This window comes from Equus przewalskii, chromosome 22, assembly GCF_037783145.1.
Source record: "Equus przewalskii isolate Varuska chromosome 22, EquPr2, whole genome shotgun sequence".
Lineage (NCBI taxonomy): Eukaryota > Metazoa > Chordata > Mammalia > Perissodactyla > Equidae > Equus > Equus przewalskii.
In genome coordinates this window covers 922,382-936,199 of record NC_091852.1, presented here as the reverse complement: position 1 = coordinate 936,199, position 13,818 = coordinate 922,382, and the positions used below count along the sequence as shown (strand labels likewise).

Genomic DNA, 13,818 nt, shown 5'->3' with positions numbered 1-13,818 from the left:
TCCCACGGGGCTGCACTTGGCCAGCTGTGCAGCTGCAGGCCTTCATCAGCCCAGGGGCAGTGCCTTTTTCTTATTTGCACCCAGACGCCTGCTGACGAGCTCCACTGTAAACACAGAAGAGCCCCCAGGCACATCAGTCCATCAGCTTGCCAAGTGATCCACAGGAAATTCCCACTGAGGAAAACAAGAGGGAGAAGAAGGGGCCTGGGACTATATGCTATCACTCACCTTGGAAGCCGAATACAGGGAGTATATGGGCCAAGGAAAGAGGGCCACCCCGGAAGAAATGTTCAGGATGAGACCTTTCCGCCTAAAAGGCAAAGAAGCAAAGTTTCAATTGCTTTGCTGTCTGATCACACCTCTCAAAAAGGAAGAAACCAGAGGCTCATGTGAAGGCTGGGAAAACTCCGTCCTCTCTCGGCTTCCCCGGGCACTGAGTGCTCTGCTGCCGAGAAGCGTGAATGGAACTTCCGCTACATCATGACCTATGACACTGCACAGTGATGTCACTCGGCAGTCAGTTGACATCAAGGACTTGTGGCTGGAAACAGGGGCTCTGCTACAACAAAGATCCGCCACCAAAATGCAGAGAGCCAACTCAGCTCAGATGAGGCTCAGGGGGAAGGGAGCCTTCTCTCTCAAATGTGACCACGTGAGCTCGAGGTCCCTTCTGACTTGTAAATATGACCACAACAGGACAGACGTCATATGCAGAATCCTGCCTTTGGCAGAATTTGACAGTCCATCATCTGCTCACACAGGCACCCCCACAAGTCTCTGAGGTCCTTAATTATCCTTTTGAAATTCAGTATCCTTAATCCTTCCCAACTAGAAGAGTTCAATATGGACAAAACAAGAAACTGCAAATTAGAATGCAAGGACAAGCCCCTTCTTCCTTCAGGGAAGATAATACCATTGACAGCTTGCTTCTAATGAATACCACCTGAGAAAAGCCAGCTCTCAAACGGGTGTTGTAATAGACTGGTAACATGGAATAAATGGAGATGCTGATGGGGTGGTGATTTTTACCACTAAATTGGAGTATTCATTCTGACAAGAGCTGAAATTCCTAACAACAAAGAGATGGTCCTGGTCTCAGGCCAACTTCTGAAGTCTTTTTCTTGCTCACCATGAGTTAATTTTTTAAAATACTATGTGTGCTGAAAATGCTGTTCTCTTCCTCCCTCCAGCACGTGCTACATTTGACCTTCAAATATGCTTATCTGTCTGCAAAGCTGGCCTGGCCCAGAAAGTTATGCTTTCGCCCATAATCACCATGTCCTTTCCTCGTAGTTTTATCATTTGTTAAAGCAGCAGCCGGATGAACCCCATACCCCGAGTCCCCAAGTCAGCTGACTGCCAAGCCAGGGACAGCCTGCGGCTCCATGCTTTTTCCAAGAAAGACCTTACCTTGATTCCATTTGTTTCAGAATGAGCTGTGTCATCTATAAGAGAAAGCCACAGTTAAACCTTGACAAATGAACGAAGTAACAATGGGTGGGGGGACTTGGGAACCAAGTGCAGAGGAAGCTGGAGAAAGAGCTTAATCTTCTCAGATGGCCTTGAAAATCTGCTGACACTCATTGGAGGTAATCTGGCAACACTAGAGTCTGGCTGGAACCCACAGGAGACAACTAGACAAATGGCAAACTGTTCAGAGGCCTCTGGTTTCTTCCCCATGGAGCTAAAGTCTTCCTGCAAAATGAGGGCAATGAAAAATTATGGAAATGGGCTTATGGCTGTGAGATCAACACTGAGGTTCCCCAGATACTCTTCATTTTGAGAGACAGGCAAAAGTAGCCTGGCCATCAGAAACCACACCATGAGGTGGAATTGGAGGATGGTCAGGAAATCTCACAAGTGTCCGTGATTATCTCACATACAAGGTATGAGATGGAGAACGACATCTCTTCAGTTCAACAGTTGCCACACAAGCAGCCTGAAGGTGGTCTGTGAAATAGCTCCCTAGACAGAACATGTCTGTCTGGAATTACAACAGCATTGACAAGTCCCTTCCCCCTCTTAACCTACTGCCACCTGAAGAGGTTTTCCCTGCCAGCTCTAGAGCTTAAATATCCCATTAAAAGAGATTTTTCACATCATAAATACAATGCACACATTTTAAGAATTAAGGAAGAGGCAAACCCACGGACTGAATGTTCTTGAATGTATCACTGAGTGGAATCAGGCCTGACCATGGGAGCAGGTTTGAGACAGAGAGGAACCAAACAGAAGGGGAAGTCAGCAAAATAGAGAAATGAAGGAGACTGGGGCCAGAAGACAAGTCTTGCCTATTTCTCCATGTTGTCTGGGGCCTTGCGGGAGCTTTTCAGTAGGCTCTGGTCCCTGCTACCCCACCGAAGCCCAACCCCAGGAGCCTCCAGGTAATGTCTTCACTGCTCTGGGCAGCAGGAGAGGGGGTAGGGCTGGAAAATCCCTAGAACCCACTGGACTGCCTCCTGAATCACTGGATTTGAGGGAGGCAAAAGAAGGATGAGGGCTAGACTGTGGCATCATCCTTTCCTTGACTCTCCCAGCTTCATTAAAGGTATGACTGGAGCGCTGTTGGACAGCATTCCTCAAAGTCTCCCAGATGAACTCACTAGCATTTTTGGGTGAATGATCCCAATTAAAGAGATAATATTGGACTTTGTAGGTCCCTGGCTCAAAGCTCCCAATATTTAGTCTCTTATCCCACCTTTCATTTGCCCTCAAAGTCATTCTCTCACCTATGCCCTTGAGAGAGAACCCTACTATTTCCAGACAGGTCCTTTGGAATCATTATGTGATGCTGGTCATACTTGGCATACGTAGCATACTTAGCCTTCAATTTGTTTTCTTTGTTACTTAGGGAAGTCAGTGTCTACCAATATATAAAATATTTTTCTTGGGAAATCAAAGCATTTCTCTGCTTAAAGGAGTCAGATGGTTGTCAAATACACTCTGGAAACCCTGTGATTAAATGGACCAAGACTGAAAAATCAATATGTAAAACAATGTGGAAGATTTTAGTAGTGAGGCTGCAGACAACAGTTGGACGTAGGAAGCTTACAATTATGTCAGCTGGGGGTTTTAAAAAGCCATTGATTTCTCAGAATAAAAAGAATGTGTGTACTGATAAAATCTGAGCAACAAACTATAAAATATACTTACAAAAAACAACCATTGGTCTAAATAATTGTTGTCAGCCAAACTTATGCTCTTGAAAATAATTCTATTTTGGTCTGCTCAGCATCCGTCCCCCTTCCGTATGTTGATAAAACCTCTGTTCCTCTGGGAAACCAGGCCTCCACTGCCTGTCCTGTTGTTCAGATGAGACCGAGCCTCCCGCCACTCCCCAGCCAGGGTCCCAGCTCCATGAAATCAGGGCTCATACCTGACTCATTGCTGCGGTTCCACTGGACCTTCCAGAGTGGTCGGGAGGGCTGCCATGAGCAGCTGTGAATTTTGCGTACTGAGCAAGGTGCCCAGATGTGGGGATGAGTGGGGGCTGACAGCCCAGCATTCACCCACAAGCCATTTGGAGGACTCTAGCCATTCAGAGGAAAGGGAAACATGTTTACGCAAAAGCATCATCTCCTCACCGAGTCAGGCAGCATCAGGCTGTGTCCACTCTTCAGCAGTACCTTTTTCCAAACTGTCTGCCCAGAGGGGTGCCTTTCTCTTATTCATGCGAAGACACCATACAGGCTAGCTCTGGGGTGGTCCCCTTATAAACGCTTATGCAGTTGACTCTAATCAAAGGGCCTGAGTGCTGAATAGCTTCTGAGACGGCACTCAGTCCAACACTATTAACAACAGAGGAAGAACCTGAAGTTCAAGGGGGTTAGACAACTTGCCCAATGCTGTCCAAATAACGAGTAGCTGAGCTGGGAGCAGAATAGACATGAACTTAAACTTCAATTCAACAAGTATTTATTGAACAGCAAAAAATTCAGAAAAATCCAAGCCATGCCCTCTGTCATTTTTCCAAACAGAGCAAGCTTTCCTCTATTTACAAAGACTAAAATCAGAGGAAGATATTAAATTTAAAAAAAGCAAAAGCTGTCTTGGACTCCTGCATAAGTTTCAGGATTGTCAGGCCTAATATGTTCTGACATGTGACAAAACTGAATGCAGAAATAGGATTCAGATACTAGGGAGAATAAATCCATCACTATTTTCTTGATGAAAACAGAATAAGACAGTTAAAAGACCACTACATGACCTCTCACTCAAGTGTGGTTCAGTTTCAAAGAATTCTGCTTCAATAGAGAAGAGAGCGCCGCTCCTGAGTTGCAAATTCCAACAGCTGCGACATTTTAATGCGGTTAACGTATTGATCACATACCTTCACTACTGAGGTGATGTTACAATGGATGAGGCTCTGTAACAAATAATCACAACCACAAATCAGCCAGATCATTTAAGAAATTCTCTTGAGAAGTAGTCAGTGCTAAAGAACTATAAAGTGGGTCAAAATGTGTGTGTGAGCAATACCCTCACTCACTCAGCCTGCAAATTCAGCTCCTAATTGACGTTCAGCAAGTATGCACCAGAACTGGGAAACATCTGACATCCATACTATGATTCTATAAGAATGCCATCCTGCATAGAAGTCAATTGAGAGTTTCCTCAAAAATTCGGGGAGGAATATGGACACAGTTTTTCAAAGGGAGATGGTTAATTTGCAGCTAGAGGAAGCATTTAGCATATGTGGGTCTAGAAGACAACAGCATAGAGAAGAGAAAGGTGAAATGTTGTACAATACAAGGCAGAGGTTCTGGGCTACAGAGGACAGATAAAGACACTACTAGAGTCACCCAAGACAGACAGACAGGGAAAGAGGGACAGTCACAGAAACAAGCACAAATGCAGACAAAAATAGAGAAAGAGAAGCAAGAATGGAGCCTGCTTAATGGAGAGACGCAGACTGTGCCAGAAACAGGGACCTCGGGGTTAGATGTGCGGCCAAGAGGGAGCTTGGCAAGGATGCGCAGCAATATCTGAGCAATCTGGCATTATATGCTCGTCCAGTAGACGTGGCACTTAAATAGGACCTAGGAATACCTGCGAGATCCGGGCATGGAGGCATGATAGCCTGTTCAGAAGTGGTATAACCCCATGACCTTGAAGGTCAGGGCCTGGAGAAGATCAACAAATAGTGCCTTCCAGGACTCTTAACTGCATAACAAATTCACTCCTGACCAACAACGGCAGCCATGGGTCTGAGTCAAGCTTGCCGAACTTACAACACCCCCAACCACAGAGTTTGTATCATGGAACTCCCTCACAATCTTACTACCTGGGAAGACAAAGAAAGCCAAAGAGCTGGCCTTCTGCCGTTTACATCCACAGCCATGAATGTGTTGGGTGGAATTACCCACCTTTTAAAGCAGAGTGCAGAGCCCCCAAAGACTGGGACAGTGGGCAAGTTTTGATGTGTGGAGTAGGGGAAAGAGATGGTCATGAAAAGGGGCACCCTTGACTGTGTATCAAGTGCTGAAGTGAAAAAAAAGGGAGCCCTTCAGACATCCACCTGGAATACAGGATTTTGGCCACACACACTCCTGTTGCCCCTCCCAGGCCTTGGTGATTGTCCAGCCAGGGGCCCAGTACCTGGGGAGAGGAACCATGCCCAGAAAGCACAGGCCCACCTGGATCTCATCCGGTGAATTAAGGAAATGTCTCGGGAGAAGGTCTGGAAGCATTCCAACATTGTTGACTGACAGAAAGAAGCAAAACAAAAAGATGTCAGAAGAGCTGGTGGCAAATGTTTATTGAAAGCCTCAAAAATGTTCATATTCAACCCAGAATTCTCTTGGGAAGTTTTCCTAAGGAAACACATACAAAAAGATTCATATATTAGGTTGTTCGCTGCAACATGATTCGATAGGAGTGAGCAAATTGGAGGGAAAAAAATTTGTTGTCTAATAATAGGAAGCACATTAAGTGAATCATGGTGCAGCCACATGGTGGAATGCAATAGAGTCATTCAAAACCGTGGCTGCTTAGAATTTCAAAGACATGGGAAAACATTTGTGATGTATGGTTTTATAAGTGTCACAAAACAGTATGTAAACTTAATTCTGGTTTTGAAAATATGTGTGTATGTATCTGGAAGGATATACACCAAAATGCCATCTCAGACTGCTGGGATTTTAAGAAATTCATATTTCTTTTATGTGCTCATCTATTGTTTCCAGGTTTTCTGCAATAATATGTTTTACATTTTTATTAGTAAAAAATGTAATTATTTTTCAAATTCAGTGGGAAGTTTAGAAATCGAATCTTACTTCCCTCTGTGTACAATACAAAACTGTACTGTATGTGTGGTTATAGAATAGCTTGTCTACAAATCATCATAGAAAAGAATATTATCTTTTTTCTGAGTTAGAGAGTCGATTCTCAAATAACCGCACTGACTTGCTATTTCGTGGATCAATCAGAGCAACGTTTGTTTGCTAAACTAATTCCTTTAGGCCAATGTTTCTGAGATTCTCCCTTCCTGGCAATTGTCAATATCAGTTCAGTGAAAGAAAATTCATTTTAATATTAGGAAATATGGTAGGGAAGGTGGAAATATGTGGGTTTGATACATTCCAAAGCCATATATAAATTTGTGAATCCAGTCTGCCTTTTGAAGAACTGAGCTTTAATATTCCGTTTATTCTACAGATTAGAATACAGCCATGGGTTAAGTTTAAGCCACCATGGAATAATCAAGTGTCACTGAGATAACTATTTCACTGATGCATTACAAGGAGCTGTGCATTTTGCAATTTACTTACCTAAAATTCCAATTTCTAAGCCTTTAAGTTTTTCTTTAATATCCTCATAGATGTCATCTTTGGTAAAATCTGTTTGTATAATCTTCACACTACTCCCTGTAGTCCTCTCTGCATTAGAGACAACAGTTATTTTTTAATGACAGGGGTCCAAATCCTCCTCTGCCCATGGGGCTCCCCCGATGCTCCTGGACCACCTGGGCAGACATTGAGGAGCACAAGTCCATCACCCCAATTAGAAACAAGAAGCAAGGGCTGACCCGTGGCCGAGTGGGTAAGTTTGCGCGCGCCCCGGCAGCCCAGGGTTTCCACGGTTCAGATCCTGAGCACAGACCTAGCACCGCTCATCAGGCCATGCTGAGGCGGCGTCCCACATGGCACAACCAGCAGGACCACAACTACAGTATACAACTATGTACTCGGGGGCTTTGGGGAGAAAAAGAAGAAGGAAAAAAAAAAGATTGGCAACAGGTGTTTTTAAATCTTTTAAAAGCAAAGCAGGAAGGAGCCCTGGAGAAGTGCTGGGATGCGCTGAAAGATCTGCGAATGATGTTTCTGTCCGTTTCTAAGAGTTACTATAGTGACGAGTATATACATTAAAACAGGTTTAATGCAGCGCTTCTTAAACTGGGGTCCACAGAACACAATATCAGCACCACCGGGAACTTGTTAGAAACAAACTCTCAGGCTCCCCTCCAGACCTAGCGAAACAGAAACCCTGGGAGCAGGCCCAGCCACCTGTTTTCAGCTGTGTTCCAGGGAACTCTGGTACGAGCTGGTGGTGGAGACCCCAGGACTAAGTGCTGTCAATGTGAGGCGGCCTCTGCTTGGTCAGTGTCAGGTCCCTCTGCACAGACACAGCAACGCTTTCTATCCATCCCACACTTTAGCGTTCACAAAGCATTTAAATACACAATATCTTAGTTCAATCCTCTCTACGGCCTTGCAGAGCAGGTATTATCCCCATTTTCCAGAGGAGGAAACTAAGGCTGGGAGGAGCTAGCTAACTTGCCCGAGGGCGCCCACACGCTGCTCCCGCCAGGTTAGCACTCCTTCCACACTTCTCTGTGGTCGCCTTGTGCAGGGACCTTCAGGAGGACGCAAAGCAACAGGCAGATTTCGCCAGCTGCTGTCTGCTCAGCTTTGGCAGTGGACCCAATATTTCTGGGTCAAGCGATCTTGAGGCATAGTTGGGGGGTGGGGGATGTTTTCAGACTAAAGACGCTTCCTGCTTTTCAAGAGGATGATAAAAAGCACATTTCAGCATTGTGAAGGAAACACTAAAGAACGTCCTAATCCCGGCCAAAGTTGCTTCTGATACCGAGACCCAGAATAAAAGCAGAATTCAGTGGTCCAAGGGCACAGAGCTCCACAGCACGATCACTCAGCCCCGCACCTCCCACCTCCATCTCCCAGCCAAAATCTCCCCAGGGACACGGGGCCATCCCTCAGACGGCCTGCACGGTCTTCCTGAGGCTTCAGAATCAAACGTACATTCCTTTGAGGTAAGGAGTTTATTAATTACTAAATAAATAATTAATTATTAAAATAAAATACCCAAAAGAGGAATATTGTGATCATCATTAAGAACACTTCAGAGTGGATCATAATAATAAAACCTTATAATATAACATACATTATAATATAAATTCTGCCTCCTAGGATTATACAATGTACAACCTTCACAACCATACATGGCAGCCCTGGATCAAATCTTTTTTAAAAATCTGACAGCCACAGTAAGCACCATCACTTACCCTCTTGCAAGGAGCAGAGCATGCACACAGGGAAGTGAAGTCCCAAATACATATCCCGCTTCTGAAGGGAGTGGCAGAAGCAATAGGCAGCTGGAATCTCTGGGTGAAGGGGACTGATTCTAGAGATGAAGGTGCCAGAGAAAGGAGGGAGTGGATCTGCTAGTGTCTGAGTCTGCTCCTGCCCCACCTGGCCCAGAGTCACTGGTGAACTGAAGCTGACACAACGTAAACTGGGCTCTAGCAGGAGGGCTGGCACCCCAGGCTCTAGTCAGAAGACTAGGGATGCTGAAGGGATGTCTACAGGCAGAACAGGAGCAGACTTGGCTGGCGGGCTTCACGACCATCTCCCTTATGTCTTGGGGTCACTCACCAATCTCTGTGGCAGTGGCCTGTAGCTTTTCCAGTGTCCGGCTGATAAGCACAACGTTGAGTCCTTGTCTTGCCAGCTGGGGGTGGGGATGGGAAAACCCAAAAAGACAAAGGTGATAAGCAGACGGGGAAGGCTTGTTTCAAGGTGAATTGGGGCATCACCTTGCTTCTCCTGGGCTTAAAGTTGCAGAACGTGACAAAGGTTTCTGGGTTACTAGCAAAACAACCACACTGGGCCAGGCTCAATGTGACATAGTAATTTATTTGTGTATGTTTACTACAGGCCAGGAACTACTCTGAGCGCTTTTTTGCACAGATCCACAATCTGAATGCCCTCTCATCTGAAATGCCTGGGGTCAGACATGTGTGGGAATTCAGAATTGGGAGAGTTTTATACTATAATTCATGTAACAGGGTCTAGGGCAGCACCTCAAAATAAAAAACAGTATTTCTACAGCAACTTTGGAGCTGCTTCCCATTCACAAGAACGTGCTCCATGAGGTTCGCTTCACTCGGGTGTGGTCCAGGACCCGAGCCTCCCTCCCTGTTCTCAGGCAGGAAATGGAGCAGGAACCCAAGGGCAGATGGGGCTTCCCAGAGATCAGCAAGAGTGTTCTTCAGAACAGACACTGCCTAGACTCATGGTTTATACTGTTATTTTTTTAAATTTCGGTAAAATACACATAACATAAAATTTGGTATCTTAACAAAAATATGGAATGTTTTGCAAATTTGTGTGTCATCCTTCACAGAGCCCATGCTAATCTCCATATCCTCCCAGTTTTACTACACGCCCTGCCAAAGCGAGCATATGTCATTATTTTAATAAGGAATTACATACTATAGAAAAGGCGTAAGAAGCTGAATTAAAGATTATACTACACAGTCTCCAACAATTCAAGCCCGTGGTCCCAGAATCATTCAGGAAGATGTCCAAAAACACCAATTCCCACCAAAGCCATCCAAATAAAAATCTCTGGGATTGAAGCCTCGACATGTACATCTTTTTCTGTTTTAATTATTTAATTATACTATTAAATACACACGTATGTTCTCGTTGTGGAAGATGCCCCACTGCCCCACGTCCATCTCCCCCAGCCCCAGGTCCCGCTGCCTTGAGTCTGACGCCCAGCTGCCTCGCTCTTTCTCTGCGTCTACGTGCAGGTGTAAGTATGTACCAAAAGGAAAGTCCACTGTGTGGGTTTCCTTCCTTTTCACCCTTTATAAACTGCATTATAAGTATTATCTTTTAAACTTGGTATGTCTTATCTCTAAGAACTTCGTCTATTTCCACATCAGCCCATGTAGAGCCACGTGACTCTTTTGATTGCGTCACAGGGCTCCACAGTTCACTTTGCTCGGAGCACTGCAGTTGTTTTCAAGTCTTCCCATGACCCATATTGCTAGAGTGAAAACCCTCCCATATAACTCTTTGTATATACAAGTGGACTGACTCCTAGAGTAGATAGAAAAGAGGTGGAATTGTGTCAAAGAGTGTATGCTTTTTAAATTTTAATACTACTGTCAAAGTGCCCTCCCTTAAAACTGTACCATCAAAAATAGAATTATAGCTATTTCTCCACACTCTGGCCAATACTTGATATTAGCAACCTTTTTCAACTGTTTCCAACCTAATGGTCAAGAAGTTACATTCCTTTATTATTTTTAATTGCATCAGTGGGGTGGATGTCTTTTTGTGCATTTATGTGTGAATTTCCAGTGTACACCCTTTGTGACTTCTTCTACTAGGTTATCATTTTCTTATAAATTTCTAGGAGTTTTTTAAATATATTCTGGGTATTAATTATTTGCCTACTATATATGTAGCAAGTATTTTCTCCTTTGTTTATGGTGTGCTTGCCATACCTTATATATTAATTTTAATGTTATCAAGTTTGCAAACATTTTCCTTATTTTTTAAATTTCCTTTATGATTTTCTCTAACTCCAAAGATATAAATTTGTAGTTTGTTTCTTTTTTTTTCTTTTTGAGAATAGCATAAGCTTGAAATTATCTAGTGTGATTTTTTTTCAAAATGGGTAGGTAATTGTCTTGACATTTTTCTATTTGTTCATTCTTTCCTGATTTAAAATGCTAACTTAGTCATATGCCAAGTTCTCATATGTACACAGGTCTCTTTCTGATCTGTCTGTTCTGTTTCATTGACCTATTTGTCAATTTCTGCGCCATTACCACTTCTGGTTTAATCATAATCTTCTAACAGGCTTGAATATCTGATGTCTGGTAGAAGTTGTTCCTACCATTTATTATTGTCCTTCAAAATGTTTCTGTTTTATCTTCTTAGTTTAATTTTCCAAATAAATAATAAAACTGTCTAGTCAAGTATTATATTGAAATTAGAGATATTTAGGGGAAAAGTTACGTCTTTTTGGTAATCATTGTCTCATCCATAAATACAGTATCCATCTATTCAGATCCCATGTGTTCTTCTAAAAACTTTTAGAAGTTTCTTCATATAAATCTTGGACATTTCTTGTTAATTTGCGTTAGTTAGGATAACATTAGCTGCTGCAACAAAGAACTCCAATATTTCAGTGGCTTAACACAGTGAAGCTGGTTTTTTGTCTTGCATAATAGACTCTATTCTGCATAGTCATTTAGGGCCCATGGCTGAGAAAGGCTTTGCCATCTTCAACACTAGGTCTCTAAGATTGCCCTTGGGTGTAATCCAGCCAGTGCAAGGATTAAAAGAGGGTAGAGAAGATACATGCGATCCCTCGGTCACCTGGACCAAAGTGACACACATCATTTCTGCTTGGTTTCATTGGCAAAATTAGTCCCATGACCCCATCTGGATGTAAGGGAGTCTGGGAAATTGTGTGGGCAGCTGGCCCCTTACCAGCTACAACTCCATACCATGGAAAACAGAGTGGGGATGTGGGGGGACAGTTAACTGTTCCTGCCACCAATATCTTAATTTGTTGCCATCGTGAAGTAAATTATCATGTAAAGAAGACACCCTAGAATTATACTTAGATTCCAGTCCTGTTTCTACCATTTGTGCAAGGTACGCTACTTGGTCCTTTGGTTTCCTCATTGGCAAAGGAGGATCCCAACAGACCTAATATATTAAAGAGTGCATGGCACAGGAACTGTCACGTAGGAAGCACTCACTAGCATTATTTGTTCTATATTTTTTAATTTTATTTATATATTTTCTATCTATTTCATTTTATTTCTAGATTTTTTTTCTATATATTCTAATTTGCTATTATTTGCGATTAGGAACTCCACCCAGCCGCCTCGCTGAATTATTTCGTGCATTCTAATAGTTTGTTCATCAATTTCATGATGGACAATAATATTCTCTACAAAGTACAGTTCTGTCCCTTCCTCTCCAGTATTTGCATACTTTCAGCCTCATTATCTTGGCCAACACCTCCCGCACAGTGTTAAGCAAACATAATGTCTGTTCCTCCACTGTGCTGAGAACACTTTGAATGTTTCTCAATACGAAGCATGATGTTTCCTATTATTTGTGGGCAATATATTTTATCAATTTAAGAACATTTTCATGTATTCCTTTTTTCCAAATTACTTCTTTTTTAAATGCCTGGATTCAGTTTGCTAATACGTAATTTGGGTCATAGTACTCTTGTGCTATCTTTGTCCCATTTTGATATCAGAGTCATGTTAATCTGTCTACACAATTCATGAAACATGTAGGATGACCAACTTGTCCTAGGATTTTCCCAGTTTTAAAACTGAAAATCCCACATCCCCAGCACCGCCTCAGGCCCAGGTGACTCAAGATGCCTAGTCATCTAGACACTTTTTCCCCTATTCCTTGAAGACTTAGTAATGTCTACTTGTAAAAATGTCCCGGTGTTTTATTTACATGTAGCCCTTCATTCATAACCGCCTTTTCCATTTCTTCCGTATTGATCTCCTGATGTTTTCCACCTCTTCTTGAGCCAATTTTGAGAATTCCTATTTCCACAGAATGTCATTTCTTTCATCTAGATTTTCAGTTTGTTGATTCAGAGATTGAAATAGTAGATTCTTCCTTTCTTTTTCTTTCTGACTGTTCTTTTTTTAAAATCTTCTTGTCTGTAGCCAGTTTCCTAATGTTGTTCCTTCTCTTTTTTTTTTCTTTTTTAAGCTTTTCAAAGATTTGTTTCCTTTTTTGGTCTTTTTAAAGAATCACTTTTTGTTGATCAGTTCAATTTAAACTGATCAGTTTATTCTTGTGTTTCCTATGTCATCAGTTTTTGTTCTCTTTATTAATTTACTTCTTCTCTCTCTTTTGGATTTATTTTATTGTTCCTTTTCAAGAATTTCTTGAAAGCTCAGACTATTTGCAGTCTTCCTTACTTTCTAATAGATGTATTTAAAGCCAAAAATTTTCATCTGCATAGCACTTTGACTTTAATTCACAGGAGTGTCCATTTTTCTTTTTTCTTTAATCTTAGAGCTACATTGAAGAATAATTTTTCAATATAGATGAGGGAGTAGATATCATTTTCTAAGATTATTTTTAATTCTATTGCATAGTCGGCAGTGAATGATATGTTTTTTGCTATTGTAATTTATCACAATTTTCTTCACAGCCTAATAAGCAGACAACTTTTACGAATGTTCCACATGTATCCTTAAGGAATGTGTATTTGATCTTTGTTGGTTACCCAGTTTTATATACTGTTGTCTATTAAACTAAACTTAAGGTTTACCAAATATTGGTTAAACCAATGTGAGAGGATATTCAAATCCCTTATAGCCGTAATTATTTTTATATACGTAAGAAGATTGTAAATGAGAAGTTTCAACAGAAGTGCTAAGACCCAAAAGATATCAGATCACAAAGTGATTTCAGAGAGAAAACCAAGAAAAAAATGTTCAAAATAACGTCTAAGAACTGATCATTGCTCCTGGAGCCCTTCCCTGGTGGACCTCTTGCTTGTATA

The 13,818-nt window shown here is 42.2% G+C and overlaps 1 protein-coding gene and 1 pseudogene across 2 annotated transcripts in view; both read right to left on the bottom strand.

Moving 5' to 3' along the window:
* Nucleotides 1–13,818, bottom strand: part of HSD17B3 (hydroxysteroid 17-beta dehydrogenase 3) — a 40,186-nt gene that overhangs the window by 7,223 nt on the left and 19,145 nt on the right. For both annotated transcript variants that reach the window (XM_070589900.1, XM_070589901.1), the window contains exons 3-8: nucleotides 8,895–8,970; nucleotides 6,771–6,878; nucleotides 5,637–5,704; nucleotides 4,331–4,366; nucleotides 1,411–1,445; nucleotides 229–310 (exon numbers count right to left, since the gene is read on the bottom strand). In XM_070589900.1, the coding sequence (XP_070446001.1) occupies nucleotides 229–310; nucleotides 1,411–1,445; nucleotides 4,331–4,366; nucleotides 5,637–5,704; nucleotides 6,771–6,878; nucleotides 8,895–8,970 (405 nt within the window). The remainder of the gene's footprint in view (nucleotides 1–228; nucleotides 311–1,410; nucleotides 1,446–4,330; nucleotides 4,367–5,636; nucleotides 5,705–6,770; nucleotides 6,879–8,894; nucleotides 8,971–13,818) is intronic.
* LOC139078806 (U6 spliceosomal RNA) lies at nucleotides 9,602–9,702 on the bottom strand (annotated as a pseudogene).